At 28.8% G+C, this 22,500-nt stretch overlaps 1 protein-coding gene across 1 annotated transcript in view; it reads left to right on the top strand.

The window, feature by feature from the left end:
- Positions 1–22,500, top strand: part of mtt (mangetout) — a 206,999-nt gene that overhangs the window by 166,542 nt on the left and 17,957 nt on the right. The window contains exons 10-12 of the mRNA XM_088271556.1: positions 2,886–3,044; positions 15,595–15,757; positions 18,106–18,319. Coding sequence (XP_088127682.1) covers positions 2,886–3,044; positions 15,595–15,757; positions 18,106–18,319 — 536 coding nt within the window. The remainder of the gene's footprint in view (positions 1–2,885; positions 3,045–15,594; positions 15,758–18,105; positions 18,320–22,500) is intronic.

Below are 22,500 nucleotides of genomic sequence, written 5' to 3' on the forward strand. Positions count from 1 at the left end.
TAAGAGTTTCTGCTTAATATAAAGCTTCTTTACATCTCACCAATAGATGTCTCTAGTGAAGTTCTACTGATTCATGAACAAGGTTTCTAAATTGGTTCATATATTTAGAGCTTCCAAGAATTTGAGTAGTGTGGTTGTCAATAATGGGTAGAATTGGTGAATGTTACACGTGTGTAAAGTGATCACTTAAACCAGCCTATGACGGTCGTAAGCCCCGTAAATGCCCAGACTTCCATATTCTTCTTCATCTTTGATGAGATGTCATAAAAATCATATATATATATTTATATATATATATATATATATATATATATATATATATATATATATATATATATATATATATATATATATATATATATATATATATATATATATATATATATATATATATATATATATATATATATATATATATATATATATATATATAAATATATAAATATATAAATATATATATATATATATATATATATATATATATATATATATATATATATATATATATATATATATATATATATATATATATATATATATATATATATATATATACGAACTGTAAAAATGCTTACATCTAAGAGTTTGAATATAAACGTTTGTATTCAAACACGTAAATTAAAGCATCTTTAGCTTCCAAAACAAGTTACAATAATGTACTTAAGTAGTAAAAAAACAAGTGTTTCATTTATAATTACAATCATGTTATTTGTAAACACAAATATGAATTATTTCCTAATTATTTTACTACATACAAAATGTCATTATCGCGAGCTTCAAATTTAATGAATTCACATTGTCTGGGGGCTATGTAAAATATTGCTAATCCATACTATAATTTAAACGTAACATCGTGTAATAATCAATTTGTAAAAATTTATGAAAGAGAAATACTACCTACTTTAAGTTACTTTTTATCTGATAATTTTCTCATGATATATTTTTGAATTTTATTCATATGAACTACAAATATTTTTTTTTGTTTTGTTATTGTATTAGACTTTGTTTATTTATTTACATTTATCGTACTAAATATAGACATTTACATAAAAGTGGGTTTTTTTATATATGTTATATACATACCTACATACGCAGTCAAATGGAAAACTTTCAGTCCCTTGTTAATAAATAAGTTCATGTTTAACCAAATACAAAAAACTAAGACTCACACCATCGATATGTAGAATATGGACGCGTTAACACAGGAGAGAGGCATGGGCAATGATTTATACGTCTTATGACAAAATTATTTGCAAATTTAACATTATATGTAAAACTTTTTATAATTTTATAGTAACATAAATCGAATCACTAAATAATCCAACACATTTAAACGTTTTCCCAGATTTCTGAAAAGACCCCATAATGAATCTAAAAAATCTACCAAATTTTCAGATACTAAAATTCCGTGTTAACATGTTTTTTCTGTGACTTCGATTTCTGTTTCCGGAGTCATCATATATGAAATAAAAAGAGGATTTTATATTTTTTAAATATCTTCAGTGCCCAGTCAACTAAAAGTTATTGAAAATAACAAATGTACAAAAAAGCTTAGTATAAAAAAATATCTTATCAACAGAAATCAGTCACTTTTCATCTTAAATTCAAGCCGCCACATATTCCCATAAAATATATTTAAGCAGACCTTACCCTTACTGAAAAAATGTGAAAGGTTTTTTATCCTCCATTAACTTTTTCTGACAATTTGATCTAAAAATCAACTAACCATCAACTACTTGCTATCGTTTTTTTATATTTTTATTTTATTTTATCATTATAATTTCATATCATAATTCAAGTCTGTCTAATTCCCTTTGAGGTAATATTTTACGAAAATGGAGTTTTATGAAATATGCAAAATCATTATTTCTAATAAATTGAGTATACTTTGAAAAATAAGTTTATTTTCTTTTAAATTATTAATGAAACACTCGTTTTTTACCACTAGTGTGGTAAAAAAAATGTAGGTAGTCTTGGAAGCTACAGATAATACCATCTACGGGTTTGAATGATAAATCTAATTATGTAGGTATTTTAATATTCGAACCCGTAGATGGAAGCATCTTTAGCTTCCGAAACTAGAAGTAACAATGTAACACTCAAGTGGTAAAAGAAAAGTGTTTTATTTGTAATTTAATCGTGCCTTACCACACATTGGATTGCCAAAACAATACAAAACTTAATTATATTTTGATGTTAAAAAAAATCAGTTACATTTATTATTTTTAATTTAAGATTTACTTAGTAAATATCACTACTTTTAAAAAATCTACTGTGACCCGTGTTTCGATACATTCCGCATCATTTTCAAACACCGTATAATATATAAACAAGTGGTATTTACTAAGTAAAACTCATATTAAAAATGGATTAATTTTACCACTATGTGACGGCGAAAAAATAATAAAATTACAAGTCTTCTTAATTGGTTTTTATTATAAAAAACGCTAAAAAATAAACATTTTGACAATTGTCACGGCATTTTCAAACTACATACAAACATTAGTTTGAAAATGGCATAACAAGACGAAACAATTGTCACAAGTTGTTTTATGTGTATTTGATAATAAAATGCGTTTAGAAGACTATTACAATCAGTGTTTGATTTTAATATAAAGTTTATAAAATAAAATGGGGTTCTACAAATTAAACTTCAATTCTATTTATTTAAATATATTTTAATTATTACTTTTAAAAGCACTTTATTAAATTATTATTATCCTTCGTTCCTGCTATATCATTCAACGCCAGTCTAACGATGACATACATTTTATAAGCGGTTTGTAAGGAGAACGGAACGGAAAAGCCTTCCAAAGTAACACTAATACCAACATACACTTATGAAATTTCTCTCAAGTAATTTGAATGGTTTTTTCATCCCTTAGCTTCGTGGCCGGGGTGTTCCTACGCCACAACGACACCCCCGTCGTGCGGGCCTCGGGCAGAGAGCTGAGCTACGTCCTGCTGGCCGGCATCCTCATGTGCTACTGCGTCACGTTCGCGCTGGTCATTAGGCCGAGCGACTTGGTCTGCGGCGTACAAAGGTAAACTTTCCCGGCCTTTTATTCACTCACCCACTATCATGCCCCGACGTCAAATGAAAATGTGTCAAATAAAAAATCCATTTCACCAGGTGAGAAAAAGGCAGACTTTATTTTCTTTTGACACTGGTTACGTGGAACAAGGAAGTCCATTATATACAGCAGACTAGATTTTGCAGGGCAAAACTAATCATTTATTTTTTCTCATCTCGATGCGACGTAACTAATTTCGGAAAATCAATTGATGGAAATAAATTTAAGTATTTATTAACTAACTATCAAGCCACTACCCCGTAGTGGTAAGCAGAAATAATAAAACTCCACACGACTCTATCTTTGCTAACATTTTTCGCCTCTGGCACATTAATTTATCTCCTCATTATCACCAGCCGATTATTTCAACTCCTGACTTGACTGCTTTCGAGTGTTTGACTTACCTTATCTCAAGTTTTCCACGATCTTTTTCTGCATTTTTTTAAAGTGAGAAATACACAGATTATTTTTTTCAACTCTCTTACATGGAATAGGAAAGTCCACGATAAAAGCATGATAATATGAAAAGAGGAAAAAAACACTTCAAATTTATTAATCATTATCAATGACCCACAAATACACATAAAGCTGGTTTTTATGATTATAATAAATATTACATATATGCGAAAATCACATATATAAGTTAATTACTTTTAAATTTCAATTTCAATTGCAATTTCAGCAAAACTTCAAATATTTGGCAATCAAACATTTCAATAAACTCCCTAAAGAAATAAAAAAAATAGATGATATAAAAATACGTAAGAAAAAAATTTAAGTTCTATACATTCAAATCTTGAAAAATATACAAAAAAAAAATACTATTATATATTTTATTATATAACATTAAACTACGAGTGTAAGTCCCTCTCCAAGCACAAGAGCACAGTCTCTTTTATGGAGAGGCACAGCGAATCGAAATATAAAAGTTCTCCATATGTATAAATGATTCAAATGTATTATGTTATAAATAAAAATGTAAATATATTAAAGGAATAAAAAAATTAAATAAATAAATGTAACTTGAACCTTTTTTACTGAAATTAATTCTTTGTGGGCCATTTGAACTTCGTATATTAAAAATAATATTATGTTTAATTATTCGAAGTACGACTTACTAAATTGAATTTTATTGATATATTTTCTTTAATTATGAATACTGTTTTCATAAGTTTCTACATAAACTATAAATAAATGAAATAGAAAATTAATTTTCATCCAATGTATTCTAAAACATCAATGATGATTAAAGCGTAACATTATCCATAAATGAGTTTTCGTAATAACCTGAAATATTATGTTAATGAATCGATGTTTCACCTCGGTCCAATATTCAATTAATTCTGTATCCCCATTATCCACACACACACATACACACATATCTTTATACTTTGCCAAAAGTGTCGTTGGTCCCGTGGTTAGTGTCGCGGGCTTTCGAATCTGAGTTTCTTGGTTAGAACCCACTCTACCTAATTACAGGGCTTTTTTTTTCATGTTACGCGGCGGAACGGCGTTCTGGCACCTTTTTTCAAGGATTTATTTTATTTTATTTTTAAAATCAATTGGACAAAGCATTGTTTGTGCAAACGTAATAACAATATTTTTTTAATAATTCGTCAAAATTATAAAATATGCTATTGTAATGAATATTTAAATGATATTAGAATGAATTTTTTTTAGTAAATAGCTTGACATTAAATGAGTTCGGGGACCTTTTGTGTTTAAATATAATAATAAAATAATACCAAAAAAATTTATATCCCAGCATTACTAAGTGATGCATGCAATTCTTAGTCAGCCATTTATGTTTTACAACTATCGTACTATAAAACGAAATGTTTGAAAAAGCCCCGTTTTTTTTTAATATGAGCCGCTCAGGCTCACAGAAAAAGTATAAAATTGAATTACTTTTGTAAATGGTAAGAACATAAATATTTCTCTTTTTTACAATAAAAAAAAACGAAACACTTTTAAAATTTATTTCGAATAATTTAGAAAGATACATTACATACGTGGGCTAATGTAAAATAAAATACAACCTTTCTTTGAAACCGTTATCCAACAACAAAAAACCTGCCTATTTGACAAGTTAAAGAATGATAGCTGAATTGGATTGCTACATGAACCGATATAAGTCAAAGGGTACCAAAAAAATCTGCTGAAAACTTTTTTTCAGAAGATATATCTTTTTTGTTAAGTTCCTTACCGGCGTACACGGGTCTTACCTTGAAGCATTCTTTCTTTTTCCCCCTTTTCTCAAGTTATGACGTGATCGCACTTCTAAGTTGGTATCTGCTTACCATTTACAGCAGGATATAATCAAGAATCACGATTAATATTTTAAACTGCGTTTCTCACTTTTAAATTAATAAAATAAGCACTCCATTTATTTTTTTTTCTTTTATACCACGCGTCGGCGTCGTTGTGAAATCTGTCAAATACATTCGTGATTTTAAAACATGCTTTTTATTTTCTCTTGTTTTTTTTATGCTGATATTTTGTGGCATATTTTATAAACTTTTAAACTCAATCTTTTTTAAACTACTTTTATCTTTGGTACTTTTTACAACTGATTTCGTGAAGCACCTTGTCATCTTCAGAGACAAACATATCCATCTCTGAGTGGTTAAGCACAAAGTTTTACTTTTATTTTATGGATATATGCTTTTTAAGTTAGCTCAAATAACATATCTTTAAAATTAATGAAGTGAATTTTATTTTGTTAAAATATTTAAATCTCTTTTAAAAACTATTGCTTTGAAATGTTAATACAACTTTGCAACCAAATATACCCGGATATTTTTTCCTATCCATTCGTTCAAAATACAACGTTTTCAGTTGTCGCACGTTTTTACGTGCGACAAATAAAAACTGTTTTTTTTTTACTAACAAAATAGCTTTTTTACACTAATGGTAGCGCCATTTATTGAACGTTACAACAACATACGTTACACTTAACATTTCTCGAAGAAATATTAGTGATTTATCACTCGAAAAATATTTATTAATTATCATCCTAGACTGATACCTGAAGCGCAAGATGGATCACCTTGTTTTCATGAAAGTGACGATCAAGGTTACTATGCGTTAATAAGATGCAGTGCCCTATGCATCATTGGATGCAGATAAAGAATGCAAGAAGAAAAATATACATTTTTACTTTTAATAAATCAGTGTCTTACTTTGAATAAAACACCTTTTTTATTCTAACTTGACATTTTAATTGCCTGGAATAATATTCACTTCTTCACAAACATTAACATGAGAATAATGAAAGATGAGTTTTCTTTTTTATTGTTTGCATAATAGCATGAAATACGTTGGTTCATGGTTCAACTGAGGGTTGTTATAAAAGCTAAAATCCACTTGATCAAAATTCCCATAATCGTACCCATAAAATGGTTTTATAATAAATATTGGACTTTCCACACCGCAGTACTTTTACGAGTCTCAATTTTCTTGCTAGAAATACAAAGAAAAACTTAATACCACTCTTTGATAAAAAGCTTTCTTGCAAAAAGCAAGCACGTCTTTGTGTAATTTGTTAAGAGGAATCACTCTTTTGAATTTTTAAGCTTTCTGCAAATAATGATTTTCGTTTTTCCAGGTTGTATTTGTACACCCCCGTTTTCGTAGCTACAATATTTTTCTCGTGATATTTTCACAACCCTTAAAAAACGGGTTTTAGTCACTTTACTCATTTATCAATTCCAGAGTTGAGTTTGGGCGTGAGAAAAAAGTGAGAAACGAACATTTTTATCCATTTACAACATTTTGAGTGTGTTTAAATACTTGATTTTGAAAAAAAAAACAAAAAAAACAGCCTATGACGGTCGTCAGCCCCGTTAATGCTCAGACTTCCATATTCTTCTTCATCTTTGATGAGATGTCAAGAATAATGTTTTCCAGAAATGAAGAGATTGATAGAGATAAAGAAAATATAATGAATGAATGCTGAAAACTAGAATGAATGGTGCACAAAAAATAGTCGTGGCTAACAAAAGCCTAACAGGGAAAGCTAAACTAGAGTGCACAACTTCTCGCTATAAAAGCTAATGTATGGAAGGGAGCTTAAGGTTGGGATTAAATGTAGTCGTTAAGCGATCACTCAGACGAATGTGTGGCAGAAAAATTTATTATTCACGTCCAAATAGTGAAATCAAGAGTCAAGACTGATATAAACATTATCAATATAGTTAAAAAATATTTGTTCAGATGGTTTAGAGGTGTGGAACAAATGAATAAGTTTTTTTTTTAATTAACAAAAACAGCGACTTGAGAATATGGAATAAATGTAGAAGGAAAAATCTTGGCATGATTATGTATTTTGAAAACATGAAAGTAGTCCGGTCAAAGATAGGAGTGCAAGAGTTGTGTATAGTGCTCTATATTCTCTGCCTACCCTTGAGGAAAACCTCGCTAAAATATCAATATATTTTGACGTGAGTATAGGAATTCACGATATATATATATATATATATATATATATATATATATATATATATATATATATATATATATATATATATATATATATATATATATATATATATATATATATATATATATATATTTATAAATATATCTTTATATATATATATATATATATATATATATATATATATACATATATATGTACATATATATATATATATATATATATATATATATATATATATATATATATATATATATATACATATATATATATATATATATATATATATATATATATATATATATATATATATATATAAATATATATAAATGTTCACTTTATTTGTCTTATTGTTGATCTATTTCACAGATGGCTTGACGTAAACATCATTAATCTTAAAACACTGCGTCTTTTTTAATGAATTAGTCGCAAAGTAAATTTGCTGTCTTTTTGGGTGATTGGGTGGGGCTCTACTATTCGGCTTTTACGGAGAAAAAAAAGTCGGAAGGCAATCGGACGTGACAGTAATACAGTGTCGGGTCGCACGTGAGCGGGTTCCTTTTTGTCTGAGCTGGCGATGTCGATGATTCGATGGTCGAAGAATTAAATCAAGATGGCGTCCAACGGGGTCGGATTCTTCCTCACGAGATCTTCGGAATAATAATGAGGCTGAACTGAAAACATGTTCCGTTCAGAGGAGAAAAGGGTTGATCGGCGATCAACTATCACTTAATATTACTACCGGGTCTAAAAACGTAGTTAATGCACAAACGTGTTATATACACAGGTACACATCAGGGTTGCCATTCGTTCCTATCCGTCGGCACATGTCACTTTTGTTGTTAATGGAATCCAGATGCCCCGACGATATAGTGATCGATCACCGTCGAAATATGGTGATATAGTATTTTACATTATTTAAAAACTAAAAAAAAATACTATTTACCTGTCGATGAAAGCAATTGTAGCTTTCGAAACTAGTTGTGTGTAATTAAATAAAACTCATTAAGGCTTAAATTTCAAGCTTGTTTCTAACTTTCAAATCAGAATGCGTTCAACTGCGCTCAGGGCTGGTCGTGTGCTCACGCTCAATTTTTATTTTATTTTATTTGTTTAGAAAGTGGAAAAAATCCATTTTTTCTCCTTACCTTTCGATTAATCTTTTCTTTTAAAAACTGTATAATTATTTCGAAGAAAAATGTTTTCAATACAAAAACGATATTTTAAGAAAAAAATCTTTCTAGTAAAATCTTACCTGTATAAAGAGAAAATAAAGTTGCGACTTAACGAATACTTGGCCTTAAATGGTATCTGTTTTTTTTTTTAATTATTAATATGTCATTCCACAAATTTAATGCAGAATCAATAAATAATACAGTATTTTTCTCTACAATTCAATAAACTTCTGGCGAAAACTATTTTTTGCACTGAAAACATAACTAAAAGTTTTTAAAAAATCCTGTTAACCTCAAGACAAAATTTTGATTAATATATCTTTATACCTCGAATAACGAATCGTATCAATGTTAGGAGCGGCTTTTCTACCATAATACACATAATTATTTTACTAACTTTAACTCTAAAAAAATAAGTGCAGACTCTGAGAGGGTTTTAGCTGGATTTAAGTAATCTGACTGATCTTAGTATTGTCTTTCTATTGAGAAATACATACGGTGACATAGATTTTTTCCCTTACGACTCTAAAAACTCCTGACGAAAATTATTATTGACATTGAAATCATATAATCATAGGCTGGTTTAAGTGATCACTTTACATACGTGTAACATTCACCAATACTACCCATTATTAACAGCCGATGACGGTCGTAAGCCTCGTTAATACCCGAACTTGCATATTCTTCTTCATCTTTGATGAGATATCAAAAATAATGTGAAAATAACTCCTATAATTGGAGACAACCCAGATTTATGAACAAGTATTGGGACATGCACTGTTGCATAGAAATCTCAACATGAAATTTTGATAAATCGACATTTGTTTCTCGAAAAGCGGTAAATATGTATTAGAATCGTAGCGACTTTAACTTTACACGAAACTCCCCTTTAAGGGCGGACTGTACGAGGGTTTTAGCTGACTATGTAATTTGACTGACTTTAAAAATAATTAATTAAACCCTTATCCGCACCCCAATGGTGCATAGGGCACTGCGTCATATAAACGCAGTGTTATCTTGATCGTTTACACATGAAGGAAAGGTGATCAGCCCTCCGCTTCAGGTACCAGTTTAGGGTAATATTGAATAAATATGACAGTGAAAAATTCACTTATATTTATTTTACCCCCCTTGGGAATCGAACCCGGGACCTCCAGAACGGTAGCCGAGCGTGCTGACCATTACACTACGGAGGCGGACAAAAGATCTTAGTCAATAGAAATACATACGGTGACATAGATTTTTCCCGTACAACTCTAAAAACTCCTGACGAAAATTATTATTGACATTGAAATCATATAATCATAGGCTGGTTTAAGTGATCACTTTAAACACGTGTAACATTCACCAATTCTACCCATTATTGACAGCCGATGACGGTCGTCAGCCCCGTTAATACCCAGACTTGCATATTCTTCTTCATCTTTGATGAGATATCAAAAATAATGTGAAAATAACTCCTATAATTGGAAACAACCCAGATTTGTGAACAAGTAAATACTTGTGTCCAAATGACACACTCAAAATGTTGCATAGAAATCTCAACATGAAATTTTGATAAATCGACATTTGTTTCTCGAAAAGCGGTAAATATGTATTAGAATCGTAGCAACTTTAACTTTACACTAAACTCCCCTGTAAGGGCGGACTGTTCGAGGGTTTTAGCTGACTTTGTGTAATTTGACTGACTTTAGCCAATCAATTTATTGCCAATAAAACGTCATTTGTGTCACAGTTGCTGAAGAACGCATATAAATGACGTATAAATTGTTAATTATATCGATGTTAGCCAAAAAGTATAAAACGTCACCTTTTGCCAAAACATAATATTTTAGGATTGATTATCGTATACTTTTTAGCATACATAAACAACGATATATATTACACTAGAATATGATTTTTTTTACTAACTTTATACAACAGTTTATAAAAAAATCAGTCTAGACAACCAGAATATAAAAGAATCTCAAATAATCATTAAATTTAAGCTTATTTTTCAACTTTTAAAATAGTTAAAATGTTCTCAAACTCGACAACCGTAGTCATTGGTGTGGAAGAGATCAAAAGTTCAAATTTTGTGAAAGGTTTACCTGGGAAAAAAATATCTACTAAAATGTTGTTTTATTTGTAATCCTTAGATAAATAATTTTTATAATGTAAATGAACATCTCGTCCCGAATTTTGCTTAGTGAGGAGTTCTTCAAAAAAAAATTATTTGAAAAAATAAGAGGCAAATACATAAATATACCGGGCAAAACGAGAAAAATAAGAATGAGTTGAATTTTTATATTGCAAGCATATTCGTAGAATGAATAATGAAAAATTGTATTTCCATATATTTGTTCGGATATAAACTCGGAGATGTGACACCCCATTGATGTGAGGAAAAAAATGCTCGTTTCCCAAAATCTTAAATGTCCTGTAATCATTCACCGATTGCTTTAAAAATTTTAAAAATACATTGCATTCGAATACGCGCTTCTTTTTTAGTTCACCTGTCATAGGCAAAAACATATTTTTTTACATTTTTGACAGCTTTAGCAGTACCATCTGTAGAACGTAACAGAAACACATGCAATAATAAACATCACTAAAGGCGGACAGCGTGCTTCTTGACAGTTACTGTTACTTACTGTTTGATTGCATTGTTGTTTTTTAAAATATATTGTTCACGAGATTACGAAATTAAACATATTAGAAGCCTGATCTTTCTATTTTCTTTCTTTTTATTTTACCAGCCTGAGCTACAACAACGCTTGGCCGGGTACAAATTGTGTTTTATAATTAAAATTATGTTTTTATTATTTTCTATTTATTCGTATTTTTTTATCACATCACTTTTATTTCTCGTGTAAATATCTTAAAACAACCTTAAAAAAAACTAGAATGAATATAAATAATTTAATATAATAAACATAATATTCTTATTCTGTCACGGGAGTAGCTTATAACAACCCTCGTGCAATGTAAATACTACTCTTAAAAAGTATATTATATATACGTTTAATTCAAGTTAAATACGAAGGTATAAAGGATACTAATGAATCTGGAAAAAATGAAGGAGAGAAAATTTGCTTAAAACACATTTTACGAAAAAACGCTTGTTAAAAAGGTTCTCAAGTTAATATTTCTTCTCGATTGTCACTGTAAAAGGACACTTCATTAATTTTTATTACATTTGTTCCCTTTCGGTAATAATAAAATTTATGTGATATAATAAATATCACTATTATTATTTCTCGTAACTCTGAGTAACGGTTGAAATGCCTTTACACCAATTTGGAAAAGTTTACGATTTGATAAGAGCCATCTTGAAGTGTAGAGAAATTACTTTAGCTGCTTGTATTACGTTGTAAAACAAGTAATTACTCAATCTGCTGTACGCAAATACTAATTACTTATATTCTCACAAGTAATTACCTCATTCCTTTAGTGACAATCACTTCAATGACATTCCGCATTGACATTTTATGTGTGTGAATGTTAAAATAATTATTTTATAATTAATTACCTAGGCTCAATCACCTTTGAACTGATACATTACAAATATTCAAATATTCACAATATTTTGAGTGTGTCCAAATATTTGTTCACAAAATCAGGATTATCTCTAATTTCAGGAGTTATTTTCAATTTTTTTTTAACATCTTGTTGTTGATGTTTCATAATTGTTTCATAACTTCCGAGAATTTGAGTAGTGTGGTTGTCAATAGTGGGTAGAATTGGTGAATGTTACACGTGTGTAAAGTGATCACTTTAACCAGCCTATTACGTTTGCCAGCCCCGTAAATACCCAGACTTCCATATTCTTCTTCATCTTTGATGAGATGTCAAAAAATAATAAATTATAAATATGTTCATACCATATAACATTTACGCTAATACCTTATTGTATAAAACTGTGCATAAGGTACTGACATAGATAGACGTTGTGTTACTTTTATCGTTCTTTATATAATGGCTAGGATATCAAACTAAATCTTTATGCTAAAATAATCCTTACATATACATTTAATTTCTATCACATAACAGGAGAAAACACCTGCCTGCCAGCAAAGCAAAATAATCTTAATTTTCACAAAAACAATTGTCACAAAGTTTATTCTTTTGTGTTTTTAATACTAAAATAAAATTTCATAAACTCATAAAAAAAATTGTGTGATTTAATATTTAAAAATAAATTAATTTATACATTCCTCGTTTTAAGTACATAAAACTTCATAATCTAAAACAAAGAAACACATTAAACAAAACTTAATATAATTTATATTTCTTTTTTGGTCTTTTTGGTGATTATTATGCAATTAAGTTGCATGTACATAGTGCTTCCATTATTCATAATAATAATAATAATAAAAAAAACCATTATCCGCACCCCAATGGTGCATAGGGCACTGCTTCATGTGAACACAGTGTTATCTTGATCGTTTACACACGAAGGAAAGGTGATCAGCCCTCCGCTTTAGGTACCACTCCAGGGTAATATTCAATAAATATTACCGTGAAAAAATCACTTTTATTTATTCGACCCCCCTGGGAATCGAACCCGGGACCTCCAGAACGGTAGCCGAGCGTGCTGACCATTACACTATGGAGGCAGACAAAAGTTATTCATAAAAAAATATTCATAAAGTCGATAAAAATAGAAGCCAGATAAAATACACCATAATTAATAATTAATTAATAATTCATAAATGGCCTGTCTGCCTCCGTAGTGTAATAGTCAGCACGCCCGGCTATCGTACTAGAGGTCCCGGGTTCGATTCCCAGGGGTGGGTCAGAAAAATAAAAGTAATTTTTGTCACTCTAATATTTGTTCAATTTTACCCTGGACTGGTTGGTACCTGAAGCGGGGCCTGATCACCTTTCCTTTATATGTTAACGATCACGATAACGCTGCATTTATATGATACAGTGCCCTATGCACCATCGGGTGCAGATGAAGGTTTGAATGAATAAATGAATTGATAAATGGATAGTAAAATTGGGTATTAGACTGCATGTCATAATCAATTTTCTTTAATTTAAATTTAATTTAATAAATATCGCAAAATGTACGTTTCAAAATAAAAAAATTAAAGCACGTTATTGTAATATACATTTATTTCCATGAGGAAATAAAAAGATACTAAATAAATAAACCTTTCTTTCATTCTGTGTACTACCGTAGCTACTCAAGTAACGTGACCTCACCGATACTATAAATGTTTTATGATCATTGATTAGGGTGAACTACGACAAAAAAGATACACTTCACCTTATAACCTGTTCACGCTATTGAATTAAGCCCACGATACGATCAATTGAAGAGGGCTATTGATTGTGACCCTTCACCGGTGAAACCCTCTGTTGAATAAATATTTAAATAAATTACATCGACCTTCCTGCTAACGGTTCAACTAATATATAATTACAACACGTATTTTATTTTCATATTATTAGATTAAAACCAATATTTTTAGCTTTTCCATTTTTTTATTTGACCAGCGACCGGGTTTCGTCGTTACCGACATCATCAGACTGGGGTCTGATGATGTCGGTAACGACGAAACCCGGTCGCTGGTCAAATAAAAAAGTGGAAAAGCTAAAAATATTGGTTTTAATCTAATAATAAATTAAAAATGCAATTCCATCACGAAGTGTCAGTGGATAATATAAATTTATTTTCATATGTTACATAAATACGCATTCAATTATGGTGAAAATGTAAGTTAACGATTAAAAACAAAAGTTTAAACATTATGGTAGTTTTTTCATGTCTTTTTTTATTTGATTTATTGTAAGTCGCTAAAATTTATCGTTCAAATAATAACTTGAAATTCTCTTAATATTTTTACTTTAAATAAGCCACTGTTTATTGAAGCGCCTGATAGAGGAAACAATACATGAACCCAACAACAACAAAACTATTCGGATTAAGATTTTTTTATTGATATCTCAATAGATGAGGAAAATATTTAGAAAAATTCTGTAAAAAAGCTTTGTAAATACCCACACGTCCAAGTTGTTCTTTGTTAAGACAACAAAGAAGAAGAAGAATTTGAAACACACACACATAAATACATAATATAATATTATTTTTTGACATCTCATCAAAGATGAAGAAGAATATGGAAGTCTGGGCATTTATGGGGCTGACGACCGTCATTATTTATTTGATTATTCTTCATCTTTGATGAGATGTCAAAAAATAATATGAAAATAACTCCTGTAGTTGGAGATAATCCAGATTTTGTCAACAAGTATTTGGACACACTCAAAATGTTGTATATATGATACTCAGCATACTTTTGAAAAAGTTTTAATAATATTTTTCATTAATTTAACTTTTTTTTAAATATTGGAAATACAATGATCAATTCAACAACTACAAATAAAAACTTCAATTTTTTATTTTTTATTTGGAATAACGTAATTTGTTTTTTTTTTTTAAAATTACATTCTCTGTACAGTTAACGTTCAAGACAATTCAGCTATAATCAAAACGATTAATGGACGTCTTTGTAAGTGCATGTTTTTTACTGTACAGTATGTTTATATAAAGGTACTTTAAAATACCCAGCCGGATAAAGAAAGCAAAAAAAGGCTGAAAGTGAAAGCGATTAATCTCATTTTCTTGTTTTTATACGCCCAAAATAATTATTTGGCAAAAAGGGTCCCCATTTTTTCTAAACTTGTTTCATTTGAGGGTAAACGAGTATATGTTTATTTAAATCTATTTTATACGTTTTCCTCTTGATTCTACGTAACATACTTTATTCTAAATCATTTCCCATTATTTTACCGCTCAATTTACATTCACTTAATATTTAAATTCTCTTTGCATGGGTTTTAGTTTCCCTTATGTAATTTTACCCAGACTGGAATGAATTTACATTTTTAAGTGCTTTTTTTCTTCTATTCCCAGGTTTGGGGCAGGTTTCTGCTTTACCGTTGTGTATGCTGCCCTTCTAACTAAGACAAATAGGATCTCTCGTATATTCAATGCGGGTAAACAATCAGCAAAGAGACCAAGTCTTATATCTCCACGGTCTCAACTGATCATCTGTTCCGGATTCATAGGAGTTCAGGTATAATAAAACTTTTATTAAAAGTGTCTTTTTTTTTAATTACCCAACCTCCAAGTGACTCTGAAATCTAGCTACGTGTCTAGCTATCATGTCCCTACTCAGGCTTCAACTTTATAAGTTTTATAGCCTATGCCTACTTGTGAGTGGATTTACTCATTATGTTTAAAGTTACTTTAATATCATGTAATTTATGAGTGAAAATTCTAGGCAAAAACACTAGCTATTAAAAGTGTCTCAATCTTCAATAATTTTTAAATGAAAGAAGATAGAAGTTTGAGCATCCAGGGCTGATAACCTGATATTTTGCTTCTCAAGTAATCTCCTTATATAATAATGTAACGTTCATCATTCTGCCCATTTTTGAACATTCATATTGAAGTAATTTGTTAATCTTGTATGTATGCAATGGTATGAATCTTTTTCACATGAAGGTACAAGTAGTATGGCTGATTCTAGCACCATCAGATGGAATTTTTGAAAAGTAAATATATATTTTTTTTATTAAAAATTTCTTTCATTAAATACCACTCTGATTGTATAATAGTTAAATTTAAATAATTAATTTTGAAAAATAAAATAAATGGATTAAAATTAATATTGCCACAAAGTTTCTGCCGAATTGATTAATGAAATCATGTAAAACTTACCTCATTTGAACAAATATGAAATTCATACCGGATCAGTTCATATACATTTTTTGGAATGAGAGCCTGAAACGATATTTTAATTTTTATTCGACTATTCTACCGATATTATAAAAACGAGAGATATTTCGTCCCAAGTTGGGAGACCGATAATAATATTCATATATTATCCTTATGGTAAATAATCCTGTGTCTGATAATCACATGTGATTATTTTATATAATATATATATATATATATATATATATATATATATATATATATATATATATATATATATATATATATATATATATATATATATATATATGTATATGTATATATATATATATATATATATATATATATATATATATATAAATATATATATATATATAAATATATATATATATATATATATATATATATATATATATATATATATATATATATATATATATATATATATATATATATATATATATATATATATATATATATATATATATTTATATATATATATATATATATATATATATATATATATATATAAATATATATATATATATATATATATATATATATATATATATATATATATATATATATATATATATATATATATATATATATATATATATATATATATATATATATATATATATATATATATATATATATATATATATATATATATATATATATATATATATATATATATATATATATATATATATATATATATATATATATATATATATATATATATATATATATATATATATATATATATATATATATATATATATATATATATATATATATATATATATATATATATATATATATATATATATATATATATATATTTATATATATATATATATTTATATATATATATATATATATATATATATATATATATATATATATACATATACATATATATATATATATATATATATATATATATATATATATATATATATATATATATATATATATATATAAATACATTTATATAAATATACATATATATATATATATATATATATATATATATATATATATATATATATATATATATATATATATATATATATATATATATATATATATATATATATATATATATATATATATATATATATATATATATATATATATATAAATATATATATATATATATATATGTATATATATATATATTAATTCATGTAAAAACATATTTATCTGTACAATTATCCATATTCTGTATTATATTTATTGTTTCGGCATTCACTTTATGGTAAGTCATGATGAAATTGTAAAAGAAAAACTATTGATATTTTTACCACTCTTTTATTTTATTATGACGACTAGTTTCGTTAGCTACGCTTCCATCTTCAGGTCCAAATATAAACTAAAACACAAATAATTATCTGTTCTACAAATATATACACAGTTATATTTGTAGAACAGATAATTATTTATGTTTTATTTTATATTTAGACCTGAAAATGAAAGCAAAGCTTCCGAAACTAGTCGTTATAATAAAATAAACTCAAGTGGTAAAAATAAGTGCTTTTCTTTTAAAATCCCCAGTCTGATTGAAAAAGTTGAAATCATTGCCAAAAATAGCATTATTTTTTTACTTATTCTTAATTTTTGGAGTTAATATTCGCTCGACTCCATGTATCACGTTTTCCGTTCTTGAGAAAAATAATTTGTTCCCTTCTTTAACAGGTGGTGATCAATATCGTCTGGATGATCATATCGCCAGCCCGCGCGATGCACCACTATCCCACCAGGGAAGACAACCTCCTAGTTTGCGACAGTTACGTAGATGCGTCGTATATGATAGCGTTCAGTTACCCCATTGTCCTGATCGTCGTCTGTACGGTGTACGCCGTGCTGACTAGGAAAATACCGGAAGCGTTCAACGAAAGCAAACATATTGGTAAGTAATAAACCTTTCTACACATTTCCACATAGATGAAGAAGAATATAGAATTCTGGACATTTACAAGGCATACGACAGTTATAAGCTAGCTTAAGTGATCGCTTTACCCACGTGTAACATTCACCAATTCTACCCATGAATGACAACCACACTATTCAAATTCTTGATTCAGCTTCAAATTCAAATTCTTGGGATCTCGGCTTTCGTTTGATCTATTGTTTCATCTTAATAGGCACCTTTAGTAAAATTTTATTTATTGTTTCGGCGTTAACTTTGTGGTAAGACATGTTACAATGATTAAAGAAAACACTTGTTTTTACCACTTGAGTTTTATTATAGACTACATGTTTCAGAAGTTAAACTTCCATCATTCAGGTCTGTATAATAACTAAAATATAAAATTGTTCTATAAATAAGGAGAGGGGAAAGTAAGGGGAAGGGGTTAGTCAAGGGACGGAGTTCACCACCTTTGCTTTCCATTTTTCATTTGTTTTCAAACTCCGTCCCTTGACTAACCCCTTCCCCTTACTTTCCCCTCTGCTTATTTATAGAACAATTTTATATTTTATATTTTAGTTATTATACAGACCTGAATGATGGAAGTTTAACTTCTGAAACATGTAGTCTATAATAAAACTCAAGTGGTAAAAACAAGTGTTTTCTTAAATCATTTTAGTAAAATTAATTATATAATAGATGTTTATTACGATGGTTTGGACATGCGGAACGAATAAGTAAGAAATGAACGGTAAAACTTTCAACAACGTCAAATATCGAAAAACTTGATTTTTCAGGAGATCGTTTTTAAAGTTCGAGAATATAATGAATTTGATAACAAATAAGTATCAAGCCAGTCATTGAAATTTTATCTGTAACAGATCTTTTTAGGTAAAACCTAAAAGTTTTTTCTTTATTTGAAAAATATTAAGTAGGTTTATTTAAAAAATAATCAAACAATTACCTTTTCTTCAAAATGCAAAAACAAAACTTTCTGCCCTGTAGCGGGTAAATATTAAGTTAAAAATATGCCGCTTTTGCTAGGACAAAGAACAGTTTCAAGGCATTCCAAAAACATGTACAACTGAAAATTGACGATTTTCGATATATGACGTTGTTGAAAGGAGTGAGCTATATATGTATAAGGCAGGTATTTTTTCATTATAATTCGTCGCAACATCTCCAGTACACAATTTGCTACCACATAGTCATTGATCTCCTTCAACCAAAGCATCTTCATTTCCTTTTTTTTTAATGAAATGTATTTGTGATTTTATCATTTGCAAAAATACCTCCATTTCACCCCTACTATTTCTGTGAGCCTAAGCGCCTCATTATTGAAAATAGGTATCAAATTGTGGTAGAGTGGGTTCGAACCGAAAATTTCTGATTCAAGAGTCCACGACACTAACCAATCAATCGGGAGCAATCTCTTTAAAATATATTCCAATCTTCTCAGATAATATCATAGGACTTATCATCTTACCTATCTACATGTAATTAACAATGAAAAGGTATATAGGAGTCCAAAGAGTTTCTTTGAGAAAAGTTTACAAATATTAAAGTAAATGGCGATATAATGACATATTATGTGGCAATCAAATTCACATTTCAAAGAAAACACTTAACTTCATACGATGGAAGTTTTCTTTGAAAGTTGACTACTATAAAGCATGAGTAAAGAGATAAATAATAAACGTAGAAGATACGTGTACAGATAATGTTCCCGATAAGTAATTTCCATCACATAGGACATAGGATAAAGGTAAACAAGACTGAAACCCATACAAGAAAATTAAAAAAGATAAAATATTAAACAAAAATAGCACAGGCCGTCGTGTAAAATAAAAAATAAAACAATAAACGGTTAAAGTTAATAAATAAATAGTTTCTTCGATATTTTTCGCATATTCTTTGTAGCACATTTTTTTTACTTTATAACATTTTACAACTTTGTTTTTAAACATTATTTGATTGATACATTTTTTCTCCAACCGGTTTCGACAAGAACCTTGCCATCATAGGGGTTAATCAGTTCATGTTTAACCCTGATGATGACGTAAATAAACAGTTGCTAGTTTATTACACAATCCAATTCATTTTACATATAAAAAGTCATATTTTGTCATTTAATATATGTAATTGCTTAAAATCGTGATTAGTACCATTCCAAGTACCAGTCTAGGATATAAAATAAATATTAGAGTGAAAAATCACTTAAATTGATTCGAACTCTCTCTCATATATCTGTCAATTAAACACATTAATTCAGCCTCTGGAAAAAGCGTTTTTCTAGATTGTGCTTAGTGAAAAATTCACTTTTATTACGAGCTTTTTTTTTATATTAGTCACGCGATCGGTTTATTTCCGAGTTATAGCAATCAGAATATGGATTACGCAATGATTTGGAAATATAACGAATGCGTTCGACGGCGTTGGATAAAGTGGTTGTGTTTTGAGTGATGTGCCATAGAGAGCTTGTGCACTACACAGAATTTTACCGTCCGGCAGACCGGTTTTTTTTTATAAAAGCGACTACGACAGTTTAGCGTAATCGATTTTACGCGCACCATGATCACGCATCGATCAAGCGCTTCGATCCGAAGAAAGACAGCCAATCCAAGCTAATCGTCCGTTTTATCATGCTAACCGGACTACCGGACGGTAAAATTCCGTGTAGTGCACAAGCGCCCATAGAGCAGATGTCCCGGCGGGTGTCGCTATGTAGACAGCTCGAAGCACGACCCAAATACACCGCAGAAGCGACATTTAACATTCCCAGAGTGCACCGCCACCGGGTGACTGGAAATTCACCGAAAATTATCTCCGCTTCACCGGATGAACTTCCAGGGATTTTATTTTACAAAATATTTAAAGTCGGCTTCGTCATTTACATGCGAAAGAGGAAAACTTGAATGGGAATCTGAATTTTGTAAATTTTCAATTTCAAGCATTTTAAATTCGAGGTTTTTCAAACAAATTATGAACAAAACACTCTCCTTACCATCCATTGTTTACTTTGTGTAATACCACTTTTTTTAAACACTTATTTGTGACTGCCAGTTTCGACAAATCATTCCATCATCAGGTCATTAAATTAAAATAGAATTATTACGATTTGACATTTGTATAAAAATATTTTTTTTGAAAGAGAGAAAGACGATAAATGAATCACAATGGGGATATTTTCAAAAGTGGACTCGAAGTTAAATTTAATTAGTTATTTATTATGGGTAAGTCTTTATTGATCGCATTACTTACTTCTAATTTTTCTAGATTATTTAAACAATGACCAGTTTTATTTACATGTAAAATTTCTATAAATCATTACCCTAGACTATAACTTGAAGCGCAGAACTAATCACTTAACCCTCATATTATCAACAATCAACATAAAATAAAATCAATTTTATGCAGTATCCTACGCACCACCGGGTGCTTATAAGGGTGAGTAATAAAAACCTTATTATTTAACCATGAAACGGAATTTATCAAATCAATAAAGGTGATTTTTTTATTCAATGATGAGTATAATTAGAAAAATAGTGGTGGATTGGCTTCACAAGTCTTAAATTAAATTAATATGAAATCAGTTGTATTTCAAACATATAAATAATTCTATGAGAACTGTTAAAATAATTTCATGCTTTTGGTTGCTTCAAATTTCGTGATTAAATATCGATGGGTAAATTATTTTTTGACATCTCATTAAAGAAGAATATGAAAATCTGGGCATTTACGGGGCTGATGACCGCCATAGGCTGGTTAAAGTGATCACTTTACACACGTTTACATTCACCAATTCTACCCATTATTGACAACCACACTACTCTAATTCTTGGTTGTTCTATATATATAAACCCATTTCGAAAGATTTTGGGTGGTCAGCCCAGTAAATGCTTAGACTTCCATATTCGTCTTCATCTTTGATGAGATGTCAAAAAATTATATGAAAAATACTCCTATAATTGGAGATAATCCAGATTTGTATTTGGGCACACTCAAAATGTTGTAAATCGATGTTTGTGTGAAATTAACTCTTTGGCGATTGTAAAAAAATGGATAAAAACATGTTTTCAAATCTTTTTTAAAGGAGGATTCTATCAAATCCTTGGAAGTTTTGTTTGGATAAGAAATCATAATATAAAAAAATCAGATTTTCCGAAACGAAATACTCTTTC

This window comes from Brachycentrus maculatus, unplaced genomic scaffold, assembly GCF_059751285.1.
Source record: "Brachycentrus maculatus isolate JH-2025_06_01 unplaced genomic scaffold, ASM5975128v1 h1tg000448l, whole genome shotgun sequence".
NCBI classification, from domain to species: domain Eukaryota; kingdom Metazoa; phylum Arthropoda; class Insecta; order Trichoptera; family Brachycentridae; genus Brachycentrus; species Brachycentrus maculatus.